The 22582-nt window shown below is 40.4% G+C and overlaps 1 protein-coding gene across 2 annotated transcripts; it reads right to left on the bottom strand.

Moving 5' to 3' along the window:
- Nucleotides 1-517: 517 nt before the first annotated feature.
- Nucleotides 518-20049, bottom strand: LOC107598734 (uncharacterized). 2 transcript variants are annotated; one of them, XM_016290151.1, is made up of 10 exons: nt 19953-20049; nt 19435-19629; nt 19112-19237; nt 18717-18755; nt 18496-18575; nt 18251-18344; nt 18081-18170; nt 13011-13205; nt 12362-12448; nt 518-912 (listed from the first exon to the last, which is right to left on the bottom strand). In XM_016290151.1, the coding sequence occupies exons 1-9, from the start codon at nt 19981-19983 to the stop codon at nt 12390-12392; spliced, it is 909 nt and encodes a 302-aa protein (XP_016145637.1). In that variant the 5' UTR covers nt 19984-20049; the 3' UTR covers nt 518-912; nt 12362-12389. The 2 variants fall into 2 exon arrangements, with proteins under 2 accessions (XP_016145637.1, XP_016145638.1); XM_016290152.1 differs by lacking the exon at nt 518-912 and adding an exon at nt 11851-11918.
- Nucleotides 20050-22582: the final 2533 nt, after the last annotated feature.

Genomic DNA, 22582 nt, shown 5'->3' with positions numbered 1-22582 from the left:
CCTGTGTCCATCAGCTGACCGCAAGAACTGTACAGTTTTACATAGGTGTGCTGTAGTGTAGACTTATCAGTCTCTGGTTGATCTTTTTATGTTTTTTTTTTATTTTTATTATCATTATTATTTAGGAATATACAAGATTATTTTATAGAAGTCCCTTTTTATGATTTTTAATTTGTCTTAAAGTATTTTACATTTATACTAAGGAACTGTTGAATGCTTGATTCTGATTGGTTGACGAAAGTTCTAAAATGTTCAATTATTTTCAGGGAAAAGCCTGGCTAAACTTGTTCCAGGCAGGTCTTGACCTTATTAGAGTTCATTATCACTTCGCTAAATGATTTCAGTTATTTCAGGGTGTGTTCACACTTGCCATGCTTGGTTCGATTAAAATGAACCCTGGTGCGATTGGTCAGATAGTGCGGTTCCTTTGAGTGAGTGTGAATGCTGCCATCTGAACCCTGGTGTGCACCACACAAGCACTTCCAAACGAACTGTGGAGCAAAGCTGGTTGAAAATTGACAAAATGATCCTTTTAAGATTAGATTAGATTTTCATAAATTAGGTTTAAATTAGTTACAATATTAAAATCAAACATAATAGGTAATATTATGTTAACTGTAAAGGTACTAACTCCATTAAGTTTCTCCGTTAAGTTTATGTATGTACAGTATACTTCCTTTAACCCTTAAACAACACAATGCAATTCAAAATATGAGTAAAACACAAGAAAAAAATTATAAAGAAAGTTACATTATATCATCAACACAGTACACTGGGCCCTGTTAGACTTTTCATAGTACTGTATGTACTGTATATGCAAACAACATTGTTCTAACAATGACTCGCGTAGTTTACAACTTAGTTCAGCTTTTGCTTCCAATTTAAAAAAATCCATCAGTCTGGTTCAGAGATCTGTAAAACAAAGAGTTGATATTGTTTTTAATTATATAATATTTTTCACATTTATTCAATACATCAACATACAACATGGGACATTTATCTTGCTGATAAAATAAAATAGGCTCCAAAATGATAAAATTGACTTTACTTTTTCCCATGAGCTGTAAAGCCAGCTCATAACCTTCTACATGCATTTAGCCTTTGACATGACCACTTACCTCAAGCTAAAACATCAGAAGAAGAGCACTTGATGTTATTTGTGAAAAACATGTGAAAAATATATTTACAGACATGCTCACATTCATTGAAAACTGATAAGCTTCATGTTTTGTTTAACCTGTAGGCTTGTTCACACCAGTGTTAATTTTGACAGAAAATGTTGATTTAGTTTTAGTCATATTTTAGTCATCTGAATTGTTTTTAGTTTTAGTCTAGTTTTAGTCGACTAAATATCATAAGATTTTAGTCGACTAAATCCACAGTAAATTTAGTCAGCTAAAATCGATTGGGTTTAGTTACAGTGCATTTATTAAGCATTTCTCTAAAATTTCCAAACTCATTATATAGGTTTGATATTAAGGTTTTATCATGCTAGACACCGATTTAACTGCAGTGACACACAACATGCCTTTATGTTAAAATTAAATAAAACCACTTCTCATAAAGAACAAGAACATGGTCTTCTTTTTAATGAAATACCAATGGTTGTATAGGCTAATTATGCATTCTTTATAGCAACTTGTTTACCATATTATTCATTCTTTCAAGCAGACATATTTATTTCTATAAATAAATTTAGATTAATCTTTAGGGCTACAACATTTTTTCAGTAAAGAGCAGTGCATGATTTTCTGTCTTTCTTTTGTTGCTTGATTAACATCAATGACAATAGCAACTAAATTAGGCTGCTATCCTTTTAAAACTGAATGCACAGCTGCAATGGATGCAGTGTACTGATACACGTTCTCTCTTGCGTCGTCAGATTTATCCATAAGTCTGCTCCTCTCTTACTCCCACATATTGACCTTTTTTAACATTTTATGCGACGTTCAGCAAGTGTATGTTAGCTTATGTCCCGCCGGTTCATATGTACGCATCTAACCTCCGAACCACGCAGCAGATTCGTTCTGAATAAATCTCTTCCCAAATCGTCCCTCCCTAACATGTTCATCTTGTTTTTATTAGTTGACGAAAATGTCAATAGATTTAAGTCATAGTTTTTGTCATTCAAAAAGAGTTTTAGTTCGTTATCATCTCGTTGTCGTCAGTGAAAAAAATGTCATTGACGAAAATTATTCTTCAACAAAAAAATTAACACTGGTTCACACAATGGCGTGCAATGACATCTGTATTGAAATTTATGAATGGCCACTCAATTATCAACAGAAAAGCTGCTTGTTATCCAATTTAACACAAATACTTTCTTTATAGGCTTACACAAAGGCACGAGTGGACTATACACATCGGAATAGACTCGTTAGAGTAAGCTGGGGTACATAGTAAACTGAGCCTGAGATAACAATCTCCTAACCCCCCCTTAAATAGAGAGAGGAAAGCAGGAAGACTGGACATTCTTTTAAGGATTTATCAAGACAAAACCAGAGGACTAATCTAAGAGCTCCAATCTGTTAAACTGAAGTGGAACCTCTAATTATATCAGAGCTGTTAGGGCAGGTTTGTAGAGACAGTTTAAATTTCCATCTCAATACCTTTTTGTCCCTTTCTACTCTAGATTTAAGTTTAAGATACCCAACTAAACTTTAAATGTAACAGGTAGAGTGTAAAGCAGTTGTTACAGTTTCTTAATCAAGATACACATATATCATTTGTAATTCAGTTTTAAGGTCACAGAAGCCACAATATCATGGATTTTTATCCTTGGAATCCATTTTTGTGATAAATCATTTAGTTCTCATTTCTGCTTCCATTGGAGTCCAGGACTGAGGCTGAGGTTAAACTTCAAGTGTCTTTCTTACAACCTCATGTCTGGTTCCAGGTGTGAAAATTGTGATTTGTGTGTCTCATAATCCAAAAAGGACACATCCTGAAGGGATCAGTTTTTGAAAATAGTTTTACCTCTTACACAACACCTACTGCTTAGAGATTCATTACTCGGTTTTATCTGCAAAAAAAAAATCTCTTCTGACAGGCCAGCAAGATCGGCCAATAGTGAGCATCAATCAAACGCTTTTTCTCCAGTCACAAATAAATCTTGTAACATTAATAATCATCATGCCAAAGCTGTCTTGTCAAGACTTTCCTTTTACTAGCAGTTAAAAGAGTCTGTGTTGGTGGAGAGGTGTCATGTCAATCCCACTCTAAGGAATGTGGCTATGATGCCCAGGGCAGATACGGGCAGGTGAAGGTATCTATCTTTCAGCAGTGGGCTGATCACAGCCAGGCCTGTGAAGCCGCTGCTTTAGGACACTAGAATAGAAAGCTGGAAGAGAGAGAATGTGCTATCGGATGCCCTTTCTGTGAATTGTGTCTTTTCAGAGACCCACCAGTCAGACATGTGCCTGAAACTGTGTGTGTGGAAGTCAGCCGTTTATTATTAAAAAACAAATAAATAAACAACAATGAAAACAATACATAGGATAAGACATCACAGATTATGATAATCTGGTTGCTTGTAGTTTTGTATTGTGCATGTCACAAACCAGTATAAACAACTGTTTTTCTTTATCAGCGAAATGGTCATAAATTGCACACTTGTAAACATTCTATTGGTTATTTATGTGTGCATGTAATATGTGACAGAAAAGTGTCCTTAAGTTGATTCCCGAATGCAACTGATAGAAAACAAGATGTGTGCTAATTGTCTTAATGACAACAGCATTTAATTAATGGACCAACAATCACACTGATTATTTTATTTTAGGAATATTAAGAATCCACATATGAAACTCAGATGCCATGAAATATTCCTTTCTGGGAACTTCTGATTATCTAGATAAACAAGACCAGACTTTAGTGGTGGTCAAACTTGTGTCTGTTGTTCAGAGCAGCTGGTGGGTGTTTATTGCATATAGTGTGTTAAAGAATTGCAGTCTTGTTAGTGTTAGAAAATATATCTTTCCTACCTTGTAAACCTTAGCCAAACAGTGTTTTCACCATTGTGAACACACAGTAAGACAGTCTAGATTTTCAGAAAGGAAACTGACTTTTTTCTATATAAATATACTTTAGAAAAACTAACAAACAAATAGCAATATAAAGTGGTCACCTGTTAGTTTCAGGTTCATAAATATATATATATATTGTGACGAGCGTCCCGAAGCTTCATCAGCGTCGCCCTGGAAACAAGCGAGGAGCACCTGGCCATCATCATCACAGGCTGATCGGTCACTGCTGCACCTTATCAGGCAGCGGCTACATAAGCCACGCAAGCCCTGCCATCTAGGATATTCCTCCATGAGACTGAGCACTAACTCACCCTCTCATTTTCCCCACAGAAAGCAGCGTGTGCCCGACCAGCCCCACAGGAGCACTGCACGGACCCTCTGCACTGGGAAGACGGAAGAGAGCACTCACGGCACCGGAGCACCTACCTGGACCTTTCTCACGAACACCCATCACCCCAATAAATCCACCCTCCGGGGTATTGATTGAGATTACTTGTCGTGTGATTCTTCACCCCATTACACTGGTGGAGAATGCGGGTAAATCAGTGAAGAATCACCGACAAGCGATCTTCTTCACCTCACCTTTTTTCCTTGTTTTGTCTCCGGTTTCTGTCACAGGCGAGCGCTCCTCCCCCACCATGGACGAAATCCTCCAGCGGCTCACCGAGGTTAGCATCCGCCAGCAACAAATTGTTGAGCACCTTGCCACCCGTCAACGAGAGATGGAGCAGGGACTCGCAGCACTCCGTGCCGCCGCCGCTCACCGCGTTCCGCTGCCGGACCCCCGAGTGCAAGCCGTGAAGCTGCTACACAAGCTGACCCCTCATGATGACGTAGAAGCCTTCTTACAAATGTTCGAATCGACGGCCACCTTGGAAGGGTGGCATCAGGATGACTGGGCATGGGTGCTGGCTCCCCTGCTGACGGGCGAAGCGCAGTATGCATACTTCGCTCTTCCCGCCGCCTCCGCCGATCAATATAAGGAGGTCAAGAAGGAAATCCTAGCCCGCCTGGGGTTATCCCCTATCTGTGCCGTCCAGCACTTCCACGAGTGGGAGTATAAGCCCCGTCTGCCGGCCCGTACCCAGGCCGCCGAACTCACACGACTCACGCAGCACTGGCTGCTGGAGGGGGCTCCATCGGCTGGACAGGTGGCGGAGCGCGTGGTGATTGACCGTATCCTCTGAGCCCTTCCCCGATCCCACTGACAGGCAGTGGGGATGAGGAACCCAACCACCACCTCCGAGCTGGTGGAGGCTGTCAAGCTGGCGGATGCGGCCCAACACCGGGATGCTGGGGAGCGAGCGCCGCCATTTCCCCGGAGGGTGGTCCAGAAGCGGTGCGCGCCGGAGCGCACCCCGCGACCAGTAGGCAGGCCGGCGGCTCCCTCTCCGCGGGATGAGCCCATGCCAATGGAAGTCCCGCACGGACCTGGCTGGCCGGCTGCATTGTGCACCCCGACCTGCCAGTTGGAGCTCCAGAGGTGGAAGTGAAAGTGAAAGGAAAGCCATTCCGGGCCATCCTGGACTCGGGCAGTGCGGTCACTCTGGTCCAGTCGCAGATTATCTCCCCCCGAACGGAATATAAAGCCTTCCTCCCCATAACCTGTGTCCACGGGGATACACGACAAAATCCCGCTCACAGGGTGACCATTTCGGCCGCTCCCGGCGCCTGGCCGGTGGAAGTCGGGGTCGTGAAGGATCTTCCCGTCCCCGTGCTGATCGGGAGAGACTGGCCAGGGTTTGACCGCCTGCTGGCTACGGCTATGCAGCCTGCCAGCCCAGGAGGGGGCCGCCAAAGAAGGAGGCCCACGACAGGGCCTCGTCAGCGGCCCGTGCTTCTGGCCTCGGATAGCGGGAGAGAAGGTGAGTCCCCCTCCCAAAATCCTAATCTCTTCTATGATGTGTTCCAACAGGTGATGGGAGGGGGCTCATTTGGGAAGGAACAGCGGGAGGACGACAGGCTGAAGCATGGATGGACCCGGGTCATTGAAGGCAAGGAGGTTCAGCCTGGTCCCCACCCTCTCCCACATTTTGTAGTGCAAAATGGCCTGCTGTACTGTGTCGCGCGGGCGAAGGGGGGAGGAAAAATTATTGTTGGTAGTGCCACACACCAAAACGGAGACCGTACTGGAGCTGGCTCACTCCCATCCCTTGGCAGGGCATCTCGGAGCCGGGAACACCATCCAGAGGATCCGCGACCGCTTCCACTGGCCGGGCTTGGAGGCCGAAGTGAAGCAGTTCTGCCAAGCCTGCCCAACCTGCCAAGTGACGTCACCCAGGACACCTACCCCCAGTCCGCTGATACCGCTGCCCATCATTGAGATGCCCTTCGAACGCATCGGGATGGACCTTGTGGGGCCGTTGCCTAAGTCTGCCCTGGGACATGAACACATCCTGGTGATCGTCGATTATGCCACGCAGTGCCCCTCCGAAAAGCCACCGCCAAAGCCATTGCCCAGGAACTCTTCCTGCTCTCCAGCCGAGTCGGCATCCCAGCGGAGATCCTGACCGATCAGGGTACCCCCTTCATGTCCCGGCTAATGGCTGACCTCTGCTGGCTGCTGCGGGTGACGCAGTTGAGGACCACGGTCTACCATCCCTAGAACGACGGACTGGTCGAACACTTCAATCAAAGCTCAAGCAGATGTTGAGACGGGTGGTCACGGAGGATAAACGCGACTGGGACCGGATGCTCCCCTATGTCCTTTTCAGGATCTGCGAAGTCCCGCAGGCCTCAACTGGCTTCACCCCTTTCGAGCTCCTCTTTGGCCGGCAACCCCGCGGCCTCCTGGATTTGGCGAAGGAAGCCTGGGAGCAGCAGCCGGCAGCCCATCGCTCTGTCATCGAGCATGTAAAACAGATGAGGGAAAGGATCGACCGGGTCATGGCATTAGTCCGGGAACACCTGACAAAGGCGCAGCAGACCCAACAGCGCCACTATAACTGGGCAGCCCAGCCACGGGAGTTCCAGCCCGGAGACCGAGTCATGGTCCTAGTCCCCAATGCGGCCTGCAAATTCCAGGCCACCTGGCAGGGTCCCTATACGGTGCTGGAAAAGATTGGGCCAACGTACCGGGTGCGTCAGCCAGGGAGGAGGAGAGCCGAGCAGCTCTACCACATTAACCTCCTGAAGAAGTGGATGGGGACTAGAGACCAGCTCGCGGCCCAGGAGGAGAGCCGAGCAGCTCTACCACATTAACCTCCTGAAGAAGTGGATGGGGACTAGAGACCAGCTCGCGGCCCTTGCCATCTCTGATCCCGTGGTTGTTGACGTCAACCCCCACCTCTCGGCTGCCCAGAAGAGGGAGCTGCAGCAACTGGTTGGTCAGTTCTCTGATGCGTTCTCCTCTCTTCCCGGGCGGACCAATGTCCTACAGCACGACATCTGGACGCTGCCAGGGGTCGTCGTCAGGCAACGGCCCGCTCTCTGAGCTCCGGAGGGCTGGACTCAGCGCCAACCCTCGCAAATGCCACCTTGCCCTCTCCAAGGCGAAGTACCTGGGTTTCCAGGTGGGACGGGGTCTCATTCGGCCGCAGGAGAAGAAGGTGGAGGCGGTACGTTCTGCTCCGAGACCCGAGACCAAGACCCAGGAACGAGCCTTTTTAGGGTTGGCAGGGTATTATCGCTGCTTCATCCCCAACGTCTCCTCTTTAGCCGCCTCCCTGACAGACTTGACCAGGAAGGGGCAGCCGGAGAAGGTACAGTGGACACCAGCAGCGGAGGAGGCCTTCCAGAGGGTGAAGGGGGCCCTCATCTCGGAGCCCATCCGCCGAGCCCCGGACTTTAGCTGCCCCTTCCTGCTGCAGACGGATGCCTCCGACACAGGACTGGGAGCCGTCCTGTCACAGATCCAGGAGGGTGAGGAGCATCCTGTCATCTACATCAGCAGGAAGCTGATCCCAGGCCGAGAGGAACTACGCCGCGGTGGAGAAGGAGGCCCTAGCCGTCAAGTGGGCAGTCCTGGAGCTGCGGTACTACCCCCTGGTCACGGACCACACACCCCTTCAGTGGATGGCCCGCGCCAAGGATACCAATACCATGGTGACCCGATGGTTCCTCGCGCTCCAGGACTTCCACTTCGAGGTACGTCATCGGGCTGGAGCCGCGAATGCCAACGCGGATGGCCTCTCTCGGATCTGGGCAGCTTTCGCAGGTCTCTCAGGGGTCACTCCCCACCCACCCCCTATCTCTCCCCTACTATCTCATATCGTTAACAGGACCAGGGCGACGCTTGGGGGGGGGGGACAGGGACGAGCGTCCCGAGGCTTCATCAGCATTGCCCTGGAAACAAGCGAGGAGCACCTGGCCATCATCATCACAGGCTGATCGGTCACAGCTGCACCTTTATCAGGCGGCGGCTACATAAGCCACGCAAGCCCTGCCATCTAGGAGATTCCTCCATGAGACTGAGCACTAACTCGCCCTCTCATTTTCCCCACAGAAAGCAGCGTGTGACCGACCAGCCCCACAGGAGCACTGCACGGACCCTCTGCACTGGGAAGACGGAAGAGAGCACTCACGGCACCGGAGCACCTACCTGGACCTTTCTCACTAGCACCCCTCACCCCAATAAATCCACCCTCCGGGGTATTGATTGAAATTTCTTGTCGTGTGATTCTTCACCCCGTTACTATATACGTATATATATAAAATGAAATACAAGAATGAATGAAAACTTATAAAGTTGTACACAAGAGTTCCAAGAAACTCACAGGAAGTTTGAAATATCGATGTATGTTTGCCATGAACTAATAGCACCCCACTTAAATGACTTCACTGCTTGTAAAGTCACAGAGTAGTCACAAGAGTAGCACAGGATGGATAAAAAAAAGCCTAAGCGAAAGGACAGCTGGAGAAGGACAAAATATAAATGAACTTTGAGTCTGACAGCTACTGTATGACAACAACACAGGAAGCATCCAGTAAGAGAGAACATTATGCTTTTTTCTTTTTTGCTTACATTTTTGTTAGGTTTACAAACAGCCATCAATTAAATGAAAAAGATAAAAACTATGTTAGTGTAACTGATTTAAGAAATACATAAATACAGGCCGCATGGTCTTTGAACAGGTGGGCGAGAATAAGCTTCAAGTTTTCTGCCTCACAACTGTGGAAGAATAGTCATTGGCTTGACTCAGGGGCCTATTGCATTTCTTTTATCCCATTCTGTAAAAATAGCTGCAATTAAGAAAGGTGTGAGGATTTACAGGGAGATCTAGAGGGACACTGATGAATGTTTCCCACGTGAATCAAACGTAGGGTTGCTGGGTCACTGTGGTGGGATAGACCTACATGGGTGTGGTCTCAACATAAAACCTCCTTTCATGACTCTCACTGAGGGTGAATAGGAGAAGCTTTAGAAATATGAGAGGGGATAAAGTAGCTAAATATATGAACGCACACTTCCAACAACCTAAACCCAAATTCTCCAAGTCTTATTGCTAAATGGCCTTTAATGTTCAGCTCTGTAATGTTAATGACACCTGTCATTGAGTGTCTTTAATGCAAGATACAGCAGTTTCTACAGAAACAGGATTTGCACACCTTTAAAAAAATAGGTTGTTACCATTTACTCACCCTCGTTGTTCCGAACTCATGCAAGTTTCATTTCTTCTGAAGGACACAAAAGAAGATTTTTGAAAAGTAACATCAAACCTCTTTGGTTCTTGTGTGTCATACTGTATGGCTTGACATCTTGCCACAACAACCAATGGGTGATGATATTACTGATGGATCACCATTTGTTGACCCAATTGACTTTTGGATAAAAACATTCTTCAAATATCTTCTTTTGTCTTCTGCAGTAAACAGAAAATTGACACAAGGGTGAGTAAATTGGGTGAACTATTCCTGATAAACTTAGTCTGAAGTGCATAGAGGAAGTCTATAAGGACATTGTTTGCAACATTCTCTTTGAAACAATGCCTTTTAATGACATTTTAATGAAATACGGTTTCTCACTTACCCCCAAATACAGTCATCGGTGTTTGTGTACATGCAAACACTGTCAAATATGTGGTTAATTTTATAAATAAAACCATAATGTATCAATAGAACCATGGAAACATAACAAATAACTAACAATTAACACCAACAAAGAGAACCAAACTTTACCAGTAACCTATTATGCGTCTTCCACCTAACACAATTACCTCACCAACTCTTTCTGATATGGTGAAACATGTTTCCATTTATGTTGCAATGGCTGAGTAAAGGTTGCGTACAACTTTACAACTAGGAAAAGTGCACAGAAGATTGCAGGTTTTAACTCAAACCAGAAGGCACCACCTGGTACAGCTCTGAGTTTCTCTCTTTCCCACTCATCCTAAGTTACACCTGGCCAGGTGAGAAGATAACCACATCAAAACGCTGGTAGTCAATAACTGCATGTGTGCACGCACAAACACACATTAGTTTCACACCAAAGCACAGTGTCTAATACTGTTCAGGCCTGGGCGAGTGTCTGATTGTTATTGTAAATCTAGCATTGACTTGGCTTCTTTGTCATTAGAGCATATTGTGCGGGCCACTCCTTCAAAAGTTTTAAGATTCAAGTTTTTCCAGATTTCAGATCTTTTTCTTTGTTGATTTAATACATAATTCATCATACTAACCTTTAGGAATTAAACCTGAAAGTAGTGCATAAAGTACCATTAAAGCAGACAGAGCACTGTTGGCCACAAATGTAAGTGCCTTCACTAAACTGTGCCCAAAATATTGCTGTCTGATTAGTTTTTGTTTCTCTCTTTTGAGTAGACTAAGCACCATAAAGTGAAAAAAAAGTGCTCACGCATTTATGAGAGCCCTATCAAAACCTGGAAACGGATCCTCTACAATGACCGGAGAGCACATGAAAGCATACCCTTATTGGAAAATAATACCCTATATAATAATCCCTGGGTCGCTAGCTAATTATACTGCTTTATGAGCAGTCATGGTCATTAGTTGTTATCTATGGGGGTGGAATGACCTCTTTCAAGTCCATGTCTCCAACCTGTTCATTAGTTCCAAACCAGCTGGAATGAATGAGAGGTTTTCTCTCTGTTTCCTCCCTTTGATGCTTTAACTGTTTTTTTGTTTTTGTTTGTTTTTGAAAGACTGGACTATTTTCTGCTAATTACAGTTTGTCTGTGTGTAGCCTTACTATGTATAACTATTTCTAATACTTTTCCACTTTGTGCTTTCCATGTGTGTATGCATGTATACACTACCGTTCAAATATGTAGTTAAGATGTTATAATGTTAAAAAAGATGCTTATTTCATACTTTAATAAATGTTGTTCTTTTGCACTTTATATATCAAGGAATCTGAAAAAAATATCATGCTTCCACAAAAATATTAAGCTTCATTATTTGTTTAAATATTAAAATAATATGCTAATATTGTTGGTTTTTACTGTATCAAATAAATTGCAGCCTTGGTGAAGAAGGATTTTACAAAAAATAAAAAATCTTACCAACACCAAACTTTAGAACAGTAGTGCGTACATACAGTATATTCTGCATTTTTTTCTTTTATATATGCAAATTCTTCCATAAAGAGACAAATTATGCTATATGAAGCACTGTAATAATAACCTATACAGGTGGGTCCAAAAGGTTTGAGACCACTAAGTGAATTGGTCCTTTTTAAAAAAAAAAAATTATTACATTTGTATTACCCATTGTATTACAATTGGGTAAAAGTACATTTTCAGAATGTCTCAGTATTTAGCCTATGATTTTTATTTATTTATTTGTTTGTTTGTTTGTTTATTTATTTTTATTTTTGCTGACAATGTTACATTTCTGAAATGGTATGACTGCTGTAATATAAAGCACTATGGAGCATTCCATTGTCCATACCATGGGGCATCGTGTACTGAAATGCTGATGAAGGTCTCTCATCAGCTGTTAACAGAGAAACAAATTTCACTGGGAGTTGCAAACAGAAATAAAGTCTCAACCTGCTGTGGCACAGGTGTGCAGAAAACACCCTTAATTAAAACTTAGTTTTTAAAAAAACTTTTAAAAAAGTTTTAAGAATTAAAACTGTGGTATCTCTCTCAAGTGTCTGATGACATGAGACCTGGAGCGGCATCTGTGGAAATGATGTGATGAGAGATGGAATGCCCTCTACCACATATCCACACGAGTAAAAAAGTGAAATTTGCTTGGACTGACCAATGTGAATTGTGATATGAATGTGTGATTTATGCCCTACTACTTTAGTTACAATAAACATGAAGGTATACTGTTTTTCCCCCCAGAAGCATTTCCTTTGCTTGAGTACATCTCTAATAGAGCACAGCACTGTATGTATGTATCTGCATGGACTGCTGGAAAACACTTACCATTGTAAAATGTTGGGAAAAGGCTGATTTATTTTAGAAGTAAAGTATCAATAGAGATTTCAGTTAATTCCTGCCCATTGCCGTTGACTGAAACAAAAGGAAGGAGTGGTGAATAGAGAGAGATAGTGTTAGTGTATCCAAACAATTGAATAACCTCAATAATATTCTCAGTGCTTACGCTAGATTCACACGGGGCATCGGCGTCAACACTTGACTGACGGCATGTCTGAAGCTTGGTGCTGACAGGATCATCATAGTGACAACAACCAATTACATTGGACCGCAGTTGACTAGTGCCTGAGGTAGGGTATTTGCATAAGGCGATCTGATTGGCTGACGCCTCCCTTGGTGCTTGAAAAGTTGAGAAATGTTCAACTTTTGCCGCGAGCAACGCCAGTGATGTGACGCCGACGGACCCACAATTCAGTTCAGCAACGCATGACGTCACCCATTCTAAGTAAATGAGAATCATTAACGCTGACGCCCCCGTGTGAATGTACCGTTACAGTATATTAAAGCACCACTGTGTTTTATAGTCTGTTTGCCTCTCTGTTATGGTTATGGTCTCTATGGTCTACAGATCATCTCTCAGTCTACAGACCATGGACAGTCTAACTGACATTAGAAATGTTCTCTCATTCTCACTAACCTTCAGCTCCTGTATTGTTGCTGTTGTTTTCATTGAGAGCATCATCTAGGGATTCCATTGAAGTTTTGTTGGAGATCGTCGGTTCTCCATCAGTCAGATCCACTATGGTCAGCCCATCCGTTTTATCCTTTGTGTTCACTGTGGCCTGAGTGCTGGATACATTTGGTTGGTTTTCTTGTTTAACATCAGCTGATTCTGTAGGGAATGCAATATGTGTAAGAATTAGTTTTTGGTTGTGGTTATTATAATAGTTCTCAATATCTAAAAGTATGATGTCACACAAAGAAATATAACGTAGTAACAAGCATAATACATCATTTTTACATTATGTAAAATACTTCTTTTTTGCACAAGCTTACAAATTTTTCCATAATTGTAAAGAATGTAGTCACACATACAGGAGCCTGAAGTTCAGTTCAGATAAAAAGCAAAATAAGTTTGTATTCTATTCACACCAAAAATGAAAAGAATATGTATATTCCAACCAGCTGTTTTTAATCGAAAAACAATTTTACGCTGGCACTGTTCAAATGTGAATACCCTTATACACTCATCAAATATTTAAACTTTACTATTTATCAGGGTGGCCGTGGGTCCTTAAAAAGTCTTTAAATGACTTAACGTCTTCCTAAAAAAAGGCATTAAAAAGTCTTAAAATGTCTTACATTTAGATTCAGTATGTCACATTACCACAAAAATCTCTCCAGTCTGACGGACCCAGTGACTGTTTACAATCATCGGACAGATTAAAGATTTTTTTCCCCACTGTAGTCAACGCGTCATCAGAGAGAATTGCGGTAGCAGAATCCAGTCGAACACCAGCTGGTTGAGCAGCCTCCTAGCTACTTTAAATGGTTTAATGCAAGTTTACTGAAAAATGGCTGAAGAATTTTACCTGCCCTATGGGAAAGCTAGCTTGATTAAAACTTAAGTGACAAAAAAATAACTAGTACGCATCAAAACGTGAGAATGATTCTTCTGATTTTATTACATTCAGCTTAACGTATCAATGTCGCACTGTTGAGGATTGTGCTGTCTTTCTCTCTCAGAGACTTTCATGGAGAAATCAAATCAAATAGGTAACGGCACACATAAAGAAACTCACAGAACAAACATACTGAGGTAAACATTTTAAATATTTAGTTTATTTATAACATGATGTAGTTAACACACCTTGACAAGGGGGCTATTTTGCTTTGGCAATTTTCACGATTGCAAATGTTACACTGATTTTCGTTCAACAAACAAGTAGTTAAGTATGTAAAGTTATTTACATTTTAGTCACAATATTGACTTCTATATTTTGTTCTTTCACCAACGGAAATATTTCCAAACAAAGATCAGAACAGAAGTATTGCACATTCTCCAAGCAACACAAGGCATGTTTGTTACTGAATGATTGTGCGTTTTGAAGGAATCGGTTGAATTAATGAACCACCTACTGGCGGTTTAGTCTCATGTTTAAAAGTATGCATTTTCCCCCAACATTTTATTTGTATATTCAAAATTGTATTTAAACATTATTTACTGCAGTTGTAATTTTGCAGTGTCAATTATTTAATTTGATTGGTAACAGCCAGTGTATATTGAATTTCTTGATCAATTGTAAGAATTTGTCATGAAAGATGATGCCTACATTTAATAAGTTTAAAAATATTGGCCTTTATAAAGGTATAACACCCTGGGGTAGATATTAAAAACATGCAGAATTAAGTATGTAAAAGCTGATAAAACAATAATGAAAGCCAGGAAACGGACTGAGACCCATTAGTTCCTAAAGAGGAACCAGTGGAGCTTGTCAATGACAGGCAACAGATTTTGGTGGGAAAAAGAACCATCCTGTGATTACAGGGTGCTTGAGAAACTGAGACCATAGTGAGTAATGCTAAGCCATTGCACCGCTTGCTATAGGCAAACAAACCCACTACACCCTTTTGTTAGTCACGTTTGTTACTTTTACGTTGTCATCTTGTCTAGCATTTTACAAGGTGTTCACAGCCTAATCCATAAACACAAGTACATTTGATGTTGTAACTTGCCTTAAATGAATCAATTAGATTTAAGAATGTAGGTACCTGTAGTATGGACTAAATACATAAATAAATCATCTTTTGTGTTCTGTAGTACAAGAAATCATACAGTTTTGGGATGATATGAGGGTGAATAAATTATGACAGAATTTTCATTTTTGGGTGAACTATCCCATTAACACCAGGATCTGGGCTAGTTTAACATGAATTCAGTCCAAAAGTCTTAACGCCATGTACTAAATGTACTAATATAAATTAACAGAGCATTATTCAGTTTCGTCCTATCCTATGAATACAATTTTTTTCTTCTGAATAAATTGTTATACCACCAACTCAGTGATGCGGTGCTTTTGTGGGGATATTTTGTATGGGATATTGTCTGCTAGTATGAAAAGTTCATTGTATATCGTAATAATAAATAGCATTTTTGACAGTGTTGATATTTTGTTTTCTTTTTACATTAAACACATTAAATATACGTATACCTATGTGTATATCCATCGCAGGTTTGGGCTTAAATTTCACATAAGGTGGTATTAAAAAGGTCTAAAAAAAGTCTTAAATTGTACTTGTTCATATCTGTAGACACTTATACTTTTTTCCCGACAACTCCACAAAAACACAATTGCACACAAAACACCTGGGTGTCTGGCCGCAGTGGTTTCAAACCTGAGGATATCTTGTGGTTTCTATCATTTTCAGTGCAGTAAATCTTACAAATTAGCATTGGAAGAAACCGAATGAGCAGGTGGTAGAAACAGCCTTGTGACTGGAAAGTCAGCACTTACAGGATAAAGAGGCATCGTTAAACCATTAGTCACTATGTCATTGCAATGCACACTTCTGTTTTATTTTTTCCTCCATGGTCATTTTCTTTCCCTCTCTCACTGTTACTCACTCTCTCCAACCATGTAGTTGATTTAGACCTGGAGGCAGTTGCAGTAAGTAAAGCTGCTAAAGCCAGGAAATGGACTGAGACCCATTAGTTCCTAAAGAGGAACCAGTGGAGCTTGTCAATGACAGGCAACAGATTTTGGTGGGAAAAAGAACCATCCTGTGATTACAGGGTGCTTGAGAAACTGAGACCATAGTAAGTAATGCTAAGCCATTGCACCACTTGCTATAGGCAAACAAACCCACTACACCCTTTCGTTAGTCACATTTGTTACTTTTACATTGTCATCTTGTCTAGCATTTTACAAGGTGTTCACAGCCTAATCCATAAACACAAGTACATTTGATGTTGTAACTGGCCTTAAATGAATCAATTAGATTTAAGAATGTAGGGACCTGTAGTATGGACTAAATACATAAATAAATCATCTTTTGTGTTCTGTAGTACAAGAAATCATACAGGTTTGGGATGATATGAGGGTGAATAAATTATGACAGAATTTTCATTTTTGGGTGAACTATCCCATTAACACCAGGATCTGGGCTAGTTTAACATGAATTCAGTCCAAAAGTCTTAAAGTCATGTACTAAATGTACTAATATAAATTAACAGAGCATTATCCAGTTTCGTCCAATCCTATGACTAAAAAAATATGAAAATGACATTAATGAAGGTCAGAAACAAGTTTGAGAAATTCATGGAGTATCAAATGAATGTTTTTGTTGATAAAAATCTATATATATTTTAAATCACAGTCTCTCAGATCAGTTTAACCCCCTTTAAGCATTCTGTGGGTGATATTGTGTGAATAAGTAATCTATTTTTTGTACTGCTGAAAAATGACAATGTCGTAATTAAGGGAACTTCTAAAGTTTCTCAAACTGCTAGACTGTTTAGGGAAATAGTGTAATATCCTGTTGCAAGAGTGGTGAGGGTGAAACACATAAGCTGTCATTATTTCCAGTCAACTGCAGTCACCTTCACTCTTCAGTTTTCAATAGAGTGCTGGGATTGTTGATATCCCAGATAAATAAAAGGCGCTATGTGCCCCCATCTCTGAGCAATGACCAGAAAAAATGACAAAATCCTCTACCAGCAAACCCAAACAACCAATGGCATCTTTATTTCTGTTATGGGTCTTCCAGATGGTAGGGATCAGACACAAAGACCAGATGCTTCTGGTCAAAAATGGCCATTTCCTAAATGCTGTAGGCATTGAAACATGTCCATGCAGGCTCAGTTCAGATAATGGTTTCTGGCAGACACTAGAATATCAGCACAAGATAAATGTTTTGTTCAGAACTAGAAATCTTAAATATTTCTCCTACGTTTTTTTTATTGTATTGTATTGTCAGAATTGAGCACAAGGATTCTTACAGCACAGTGCAACAGCTGCAGTTGAAGATTATTGGATATTGCATGGCTTTAAGCTTGGAGTTTCCATATAAACTGAGCATACTGAAGAAACTGGACCAGCCCTAAATTTGAGAATTTGGAAGTTTTTTTTATTTTCTTGTTAATTTTTAGTTATCACTGTTTGAACATTGTTGTAAAATGTAGGATTCTTTACTGAGAAACTGGCAGATACATACTATTGTCTTAGAAGTCCATCCAGTGGAGCTCTCTGTTATTGCAACTAGTTCAACAACAGTGTTCTAGTCACTGGCTTGACTAAAATGACTTGTGGATCATAGACAAATCATTTTTGCTCTAGTTGAAAACTTTAGTACAGTAGAGTTTAGTACAGTAGTTTAGGAACTTTCAGCACTGTTTCAAAGTTTGGGGTCGGTATGATATTTCCTTTAGAAATGTAACTGACCCCAAACTTTTGAAAGGTAGTATTTATTTTATTTCATTTTATTTATAAATTTTGAATAACAGCTACCCGTATTCCCTTTGTAGTGTTGGGCGCAGCTTTCTCTCTCTCTCTCTCTCTCTCTCTCACACACACACACACACACTTGTTTCATCTGGTTGGTTCTTATGCTCCTTAGTTCTTTATATAGGTCTTCACACATTGACGAAAATTAGTGAAAACACAACAGTCAGCACATGTGTGTTGAATTAAATTAAACTATAATGCATTACTCAAGATTACGTGATTGCCATAGAGTATTTGACAGAAATCAGCTGCTTGTCTCATACCTTTCCCTCCCTCAGGCTTTTCAGCTTCCTTCACAGGCGCAGGGTCCTTAAGCGGCTCGGTGGACTCGACAGGAGTGAATGTTTGTATATCTTTGGGAACAGTGTAGAACACAGGGTCAGTGTAAATAGAGAAATCCCTGTGGTGATGGAAAGTTAAGAATGTCAGGTACCTTTGACTGATGTGGTGTCAAACACCTCTACATCCACTGTGCTGAGTGGGATCTGAGCATCTTCTTGTTTGGGATGTGAGTCCACAGAGTACTTCTGCATTAAACATGATCAGTATGTAGTTTGTATATCTGATGTAATGATTATAAAATATCAAATGCACAGGGAGCCACATATCAAGGCTATTAATTTTATTACTGGTTTTCCAAATATTCTTGTTAGTAATCATTTACAAAAAATGTCTTACCCTGGAGTTCTTTTGAAGGCAACAATAAACTACTGCCCCAGAGAGGCACAAAACAACTATAATCAGGATAATTATGTAAGCTGTTGAGAGTAAAAAAATAAATGAATAAAAATAAGATTCATTAAAAACATATATCTTGTTATCTGTCTATTCAAAATAAACAAGGAAACTGAAATAAAAATATTAATAGACACTGACAATAAAGAAAAAAAGTCACTCACTTGGTCCATGGCTTTTGCCAGGTTTTGGTGCTTGAATTGCTGTAAAAATAATAAATTATGCATAGATATACATGCATTGCACAAATAAAATAAGTATTTTTTTTGTGAATAGCAAATTTATGATCTAATATACAGTTTTTTTGTTTGTTTGTTTTTTTACATTAATTGCTTTAAGTGGTTAATAAAAATAATTTATTTTGACAGACGATGACAGTTTTAAGAGTGTGCTAGAGCACATACAGGTACTTCCTGTGTGAGAATGACTCATTATGATTAAAGTTAGAGGTTAAAACAGAATTCGCACATTGCTCTTTTGTGCAAAATCAAATGTCATATATTTATGATGAAAGGCACAATCAGTGATCATTATGCTTGCACAGTATTGTCTCGCTTACTGGTTGTTTTGCTTGCTGTGCTTTTGATCATATTTTTTGTGCTTGATTGTGAATCCTTTTTCAGAGGGTTGTCTGTAGTGTAATTCTTGGTCTGTGGATGTTCTGAGGGCGGAGGAGTAGGTGATTCTGTTGGCCAAAAAGGGCAAAAACAAATCACCAAATGTAACGTTCTTTGGTTAGAGGTTCCCATTTTTGTATCAATACTGAAGCAAGCAGCATAGCATATAAACTGTCTTACAGTTTTTCTACCAATTGTACCATATTGCTGCATAAAGTGTGTGGACACTTAATTGACAGCTGATCAAGCAAAATGAAAAAGCTACCTGACGTGGTATTTCCAACCGTCATGTTTGACAGGGCGACAGTGGAGTTTGGAGTGGTAAAGTTGTCTAGAAAGCCCTCTGATGGTTCATTGATTAGGGTGGTGTTGTCAATAAACATTGAAACTGGAGCAGTGGTGATTTCTGTGCTGCTTATTGTTGTTGCCTCATTTTCAACAGCAAAGACAAATAAGGCACCTGCATTGTACCAGATCAAGGTTTGGTCAGGTCATGAGGAGCATAGATATTACAATCTACAAATTATTACATCTATAAATTACAAGTACATCTACAATAATGGCTGAATGACCAATGGAAACCATTTTCCACCCTTAAATGTACAGTAGGAAATAGACGATTAGTTAGTTGATTATTTACATCTTATTTAATTCTGCTCCTTTTCTTGTTTTCAATTCGCTATTCGCACAAATTTGAGCAGTTACTCAAATAATAAATAAATACATTAAAAAACAGCAACAACAACAACAACAACAACAACAAAAATATATCTTTAAACATACCAATGAGGAGATGAATTGATGCGCAGCACATCTTTAGAGAAGATACGGTCTAGTCAAATGTGTGTTCCTTCCTCAGGACAGCAAATGCTCAGTTTGAAACCGCATAACTTCCACTTCTGTGACCAGCACAGGATGCAGCAGACAGTTACCCAAAAATGGCACATAAGGAACTTGTGCACTTTTGAAAAGCCTTGTTTACTGCATTTGCATTATTCAACTAATTAAAGTAAACAGGTTGTGTGTGCTTTTTGTTTACATCAAAGGAATAAAGGGAAATACAGATGTATAGGAACATATGTGGTGCATTGCGGTTAAGCACAATGTAGTTTCATTATAGATATTTATTATCACAATTAGTTTCATTATAGATATTTCACTTCCTAAGTTTAACCGTTTTTTTAAATATATAATTTCTATACACCTCTCAGAAAAAAGGTACAAAACTGTCACTGGGGTGGTACCTTTTGAAAATGTACACCTTTGTACTTTATTTACTCCTTAAGGGTGCATATTAGTACCTCAAACGTACATAACAGTACCCAAATGATACTATTAAATATTAGCAAAGAAGGCTGAGAAAAATCTGCATTGTTTATACTTTTGATCGTTCATTAGTTTCATTATGTCCACAATTATTAGCACCCCTTGAAATTCTTATGAAGAAAATATCTATAAAGTATATTCCCATTCTTATTTACATTTTTTAGCACAGCAGGGTGACTACAAACATGAAGTTGTTCAGTCATGACTTCCTCTTTCACAGGAGTATAAATATGAGGTAACACAAAGACCACATTTGCTTAATCATTCATCAGAATAAGTAAAACCAAAGAATATAGTTCTGATGTGCAGAAGACGACTGTTGAGCCTCACAAAATAAAAAGTGGCAGTAAGAAAACAGCTAAATAGCTAAAGCATCAAGCTAACAAATTCCCATTTCCACCATCAGGGCAATACTTAGTAAGTTCCAATCAACTGGTGATGTTATGAATCTACCTGGAAGAGGACGCGTGTCTATATCAGCACAGTGAGGAGGACAGTTTAAGTGGACAAAGACTTTCCAAGGATCACAGCTGGAAAATTGCAGAAATAATTGTGTCTTGGGATCGGAAAACCTTTGAAATATCAGACAGTACCTACATCACCCTTATTTGCGGGAATTTCCTCTGCTCACGTTCAAAAACAAACTCCAGCATGTTCATATTCCAGTCACTACTGGAGCTTCTAATGGGACTGGTTTCAATGATCAGATAAAACAGAGCTTTTTAGCTCTCATGAGATGGGTTTAAAGGGATACACAAGGATAAAAAGTACCCCACGTCCACGTTTAAATATACTGCTGGATCTTTAATGCTGTGGGCTTATTTTTCTGCCGGAGGTCCCGGACATGTTGTTCAGATACATGGCATCATGGATTCTATCCACTGATCTATAATAGAGAACTGGATTGCTCATGACGTCATAAAAGTGAAGCTGCCGCACCGCCATATTGGTATCCCCCAGTATTCCCATACATTCTATTGAATTAATAGGAAATCGTATGATTTGAATGAGAAAACATCACCTAACGAGTATCCCTGTACATACAATGCAAACCTCCTGAGCATGTAAATGGTTATTTGTTTAATGTCGGGAATTTCCCCTGCATAAAAGTTATGTGTCCTATACATAACCGCCGTGAATATCAGATGAACATGATGATCATCACACGGACAAATACACAACATATGCATTTCAAATGACAAAGTGCTCATGAAATCTGAATAAAGATGTATGCTTTGTATTTATGCGTTAATTCATCTTACGTTCACGCTTTATGTAATTATGTTGTTTTTTATTCATACAGTAGGGTAACTGTAAATGTTTTTCTAACAATGATTTCGTTAACTTCAGTTTTTAGCAGTTAATGATTTAAAGGTCGGTTAAATTAATAATTAATTAAATTGAATTAAATTAAATGAATTAAAATATACATATTACTCCTGGAAACTAAAATGCCATAGAATTTGTGCCATCTTGAGGAGTCTGACATAGATATTGCTCCCTCAGGACATAAAATAATGCATGCATCATAACTTATTCAGAGAAATAACACTGACTGCGTATGCTACGGACTTAAAGACATGAAGCTTTATTTCCAAGATGAAGCGGTAAGCTTTGAATTTCAATACAATATAGAACAATACAGTAACAGGCTTGTATTGTAATATGTATTGTATATCCGAATCAATTTCAGATACCAGATATATATTCATGTTTAATATTTCCTGCATAATTACTTACATAAAGAAATATATTTGTGTTGGATCAGACACATGTGTTGGCAGTGTGTAGCTGACACACCCACCTTAACAATTTCAGTATATCGCTTATCCTGCCCAAAAAGACCATAAACATTGCAGCTAACATCTGATGTAAACATTTATTTACATACACATATCTTAAAAACTAATCCTGTGTGACTGATATGCTTCAAATCGGGAGATTTTAGGTCAGTGTTTTGGCTGTCAGTCAATAAAGCTCTCAGCCAGTAGGGAATAGTAAGATGACGGTTCGAACACTTCCGGTGCTTCACCAATGAATGGCAGTTTAGAACGCGATGAGCGATCCAGTCATATATATATATATAT

This window comes from Sinocyclocheilus grahami, unplaced genomic scaffold (assembly GCF_001515645.1).
Source record: "Sinocyclocheilus grahami isolate Dianchi unplaced genomic scaffold, SAMN03320097.WGS_v1.1 scaffold255.1, whole genome shotgun sequence".
In the NCBI taxonomy this organism is placed as follows: domain Eukaryota; kingdom Metazoa; phylum Chordata; class Actinopteri; order Cypriniformes; family Cyprinidae; genus Sinocyclocheilus; species Sinocyclocheilus grahami.
Note: the sequence above shows the minus strand (reverse complement) of the source record. Positions and strands in the feature narration are given on the sequence as shown.